General features: G+C 40.7%; 1 protein-coding gene across 1 annotated transcript; it reads left to right on the top strand.

Annotated features, from left to right (window-relative positions):
* Window positions 1-1,693: 1,693 nt before the first annotated feature.
* OR13A1 (olfactory receptor family 13 subfamily A member 1) lies at window positions 1,694-2,947 on the top strand. The gene has a single exon (XM_006728196.2). The coding sequence runs from the start codon at window positions 1,861-1,863 to the stop codon at window positions 2,845-2,847; it is 987 nt and encodes a 328-aa protein (XP_006728259.1). The 5' UTR covers window positions 1,694-1,860; the 3' UTR covers window positions 2,848-2,947.
* The last annotated feature ends 434 nt before the right edge of the window (window positions 2,948-3,381 follow it).

Below are 3,381 nucleotides of genomic sequence, written 5' to 3'. Positions count from 1 at the left end.
TGGTTAGAATCCTAGGGAGGAAATTAGCAGGAAGTGCAGAAACCTTACATGGAGACATCCATGGGACAAATCCAACTCTGTTCCTTTTCAGCCTCCTTCAGCTTTTCAGTCTCACAGTGGTCCCTGGAGTTAAACAGAGTCACCCACCAGACTGTGTTGAGGAGCCAGTAAAGTTCCAGAGGAGCAAATAAAATCTCCAGATCCCCAACTCAAACTATACAAGAGTAATATTCACTACTTTTGTCCCAAACAAATGTGAAATAAGTTAAAACATATCGCATTTATTATCTTCGGCAAAGTGATAGAGCTGACCTGATACCTTGCTGCTGGAATATACAGATGGAGCTCCATCATTTGCATCAGCTTTGAACAGACTTTACACTAACACAGCCTATTGCTCTGAGTCAGAGAAATTTTATGCTCTTCTATTCAAAGTGTGATATGACTTGATCATAGGTATTTCATCATTTTGTATAAACCTTTTAATGCTTCAGTGTATTGAAGTTTGACAAAAAGCAGAATTCTTAATTGAAAATTAGCATCTTCCTTAATTTAACTCCTTTAATGAATAGAGAGTTGAAAAGAAGGGCAAAGCAAATGTGGTGCCATGCTGATTTCATCTTAAACAATACAGAATGTGCACTGTGTTGAGAATAGAAACCACTCTGCTTTTATTGGTACTGGACTGTTCTTTACTATTATTTCAACAAACATATCTGGAGACCAAGAAGTGGTGCTCAGAGATGAATGAGGCAAATGCCCCAATCTTAGACGACCATACCATGAAGTGATGTGTTATGGGTTCTAGGATAGAGGTCAGTACAGAATCCTGAGAGGCCACAAAGGAGAGAGCGGTCCTTTCTCTCTAGGGAAGGGATGTTAGAAAAGGGGAGAGATGATGATAGACCTGGTTCATGAGAAAGAAAGCATTTCTGGCTGAGGGAGTTGCAAGAACAATGCCACAGAATTCTGGCCTGGCTGATGTGTTGGCCAGACTGGGAATTCGGGGTGTGGCTGGAGCTTTGGCTTTGAGGAGTGAGATGAGAGAGAAGACATTGTCTGGAGAGGAGGTGGATCCAGCTGGGGGCCTTTATTCTGTCAGACCTGCCTTTTGGAAAAATCAGAGAATACGGAGAAGCACAGGCAAAGAAATGAAATCAAGTATTTATCCCCACTGTTCAAATTCTGTTCTATCATTCGCCAGTTGTTCTTTTCTACAGATGTATATATAAACATGATTTTTTTTCTTAAACTCAAAATAAGATCCTAGTGTACACACTACTTTTGAATTTTCTTCTTTCTATTTTTATAAGCATCAGTAAAACACTTCTATAGCATCATTTTGATAGGTATAGAGCATTATGCTATGTCAATACATCATAATATACTGACCTTTAAAAGTATAGTTGCTTTTACATTTTCAGTATTATAAATAATGCTGTGATGACACCTTGAAGATGCTCTTAATTATTTCCTTAGGATAAATTCCTAGAAGTGGAAGTTCTGGCTCAAATGGAATATGAATTTTAAAAGGCCTACATCTTGGCACCCATGCTAATGTTGGTCAAAACCAGGCTTTTCAAACTGCCAAATCATGGTTCATAAAGAATGGATTGTTGATTTAACTTGCATTTCTCTGAGGTTGAATGATACTTTATGATAATTGGCCATTTGTACTTACTTTTTATGAGCTATATGTTCATGCCCTCTGGCTAATGTCATATTGGCATGTTTCTCTGCATTAATAAGTCCCAGTACATCTGTATAATATTGCTCATGGCATGATGTCAGGTATGAATGAAAATGATAGCAGCCCACTTTAGAGATACCTCTCATTTCTCTCTCTAGCCCTGAAATCACATGAAGCTGTGGGTAGAGATTCACCTGATAGTCCTGGAAACCCCTCTCAGCCTAAGAACCATGAGTAACCAGACACTAGTAACAGAGTTTATCCTGCAGGGCTTTTCAGAGCACCCAGAATACCACGTGCTCTTATTCAGCTGTTTCCTCTCCCTCTACTCTGTGGCCCTCACAGGTAATATCCTCATCATTTTGGCCATCACCTTCAACCCTGGGCTCCATACCCCCATGTACTTTTTTCTGTTCAACTTGGCTACTATGGATATTATCTGCCTCTCTTCCATCATGCCCAAAGCTCTGGAGGGTCTGATGTCAGAGGAGAGCTCCATCTCTTACGGGGGCTGCATGGCCCAGCTCTATTTCCTCACATGGTCTGCATCTTCTGAGCTGCTCCTCCTCACAGTCATGGCCTATGATCGGTATACAGCCATCTGCCACCCTCTACATTACAGTACCACAATGAGCAAGGCATTCTGCAGCAAGCTGGCTACAGGTGTATGGGTGCTCTGTGCCTTCAACACGGCCATCCACACTGGGCTGATGCTACAATTAAATTTCTGTGGCCCCAATGTCATTACCCATTTTTTCTGTGAGATCCCTCCTCTGTTGCTTCTCTCCTGTAGCTCCACCTATGTGAACAGCATCATGACTGTCCTGGCTGATGCCTTTTATGGCATATTGAACTTCCTGATGACCATCGTGTCATACGGCTTTATCATCTCTAGCATCCTAAAGATGCGGACTGCAGAGGGGAAGAAAAGAGCCTTTTCCACCTGCTCTTCCCACCTCATTGTGGTGTGTATGTATTATACTGCTGTCTTCTATGCGTACATAAGCCCTGTCTCCAGCTATAGTGCAGAGAAGAGCAAGTTGGCTGGCGTACTGTATACTATGTTGAGCCCTACGCTCAACCCCCTCATCTATACTTTGAGAAACAAGGAGGTCAAGGCAGCCCTCAGGAAGCTTTTCTCCTTCTCCAGAAATTAATTTCTGTCTTCTGAAGCTTTTGTTGGAGATTGCATGTTGAAGTCCACAGTGGTCTCAGAGACTCTCCAATGATTAAGGCTTTGAAAACTACCACTAATGGCTCAGTGTGATTACTAATAGATTTGCAACATGGCTTGAAGAGCAGTTATTGTTATTCATCTTGGTTTCCTGTAATCTTGTAATTTTTATATTTTCTACATTTTGTAATGGATTTCAAAAAAATAAAAAATATTTAAATGAGTATTGAGTGATTAAAACCACATTACTCATTTGATAAAACAAAACTCATTTGATCTATATCCTTAGAAAATTGGTAATTCAGTTAATATACCAGTACCCATGATGATGAATATAAAAAAGAAAAGGCATAAAGAGTGTTGCATTCCAGGGTGTGGTGTGGATGTACAAAGATGTGTGAGTGTGGAATGAGTCCTGCACTTGTCCAGGAGAAGATCTGGGTTCAAATTCAGACTCTTTCAGAGCACTCAACCCACTTCAGCTGTAGCTTCCTTCTAAGTGTAATGAGGAAAATAA

The sequence above is a fragment of the Leptonychotes weddellii genome, chromosome 6 (assembly GCF_054177405.1).
Source record: "Leptonychotes weddellii isolate Sample4059 chromosome 6, ASM5417740v2, whole genome shotgun sequence".
Taxonomy (NCBI): Eukaryota; Metazoa; Chordata; class Mammalia; order Carnivora; family Phocidae; genus Leptonychotes; species Leptonychotes weddellii.
The sequence above is the reverse complement of the archived record's forward strand: the minus strand, read 5'-3'. Positions and strand labels throughout refer to the sequence as shown.

Coding starts and splice junctions, on each gene's coding strand:
- OR13A1 (XM_006728196.2), top strand. CDS start 1,861: ATGAAGCTGTGGGTAGAGATTCACCTGATAGTCCTGGAAACCCCTCTC.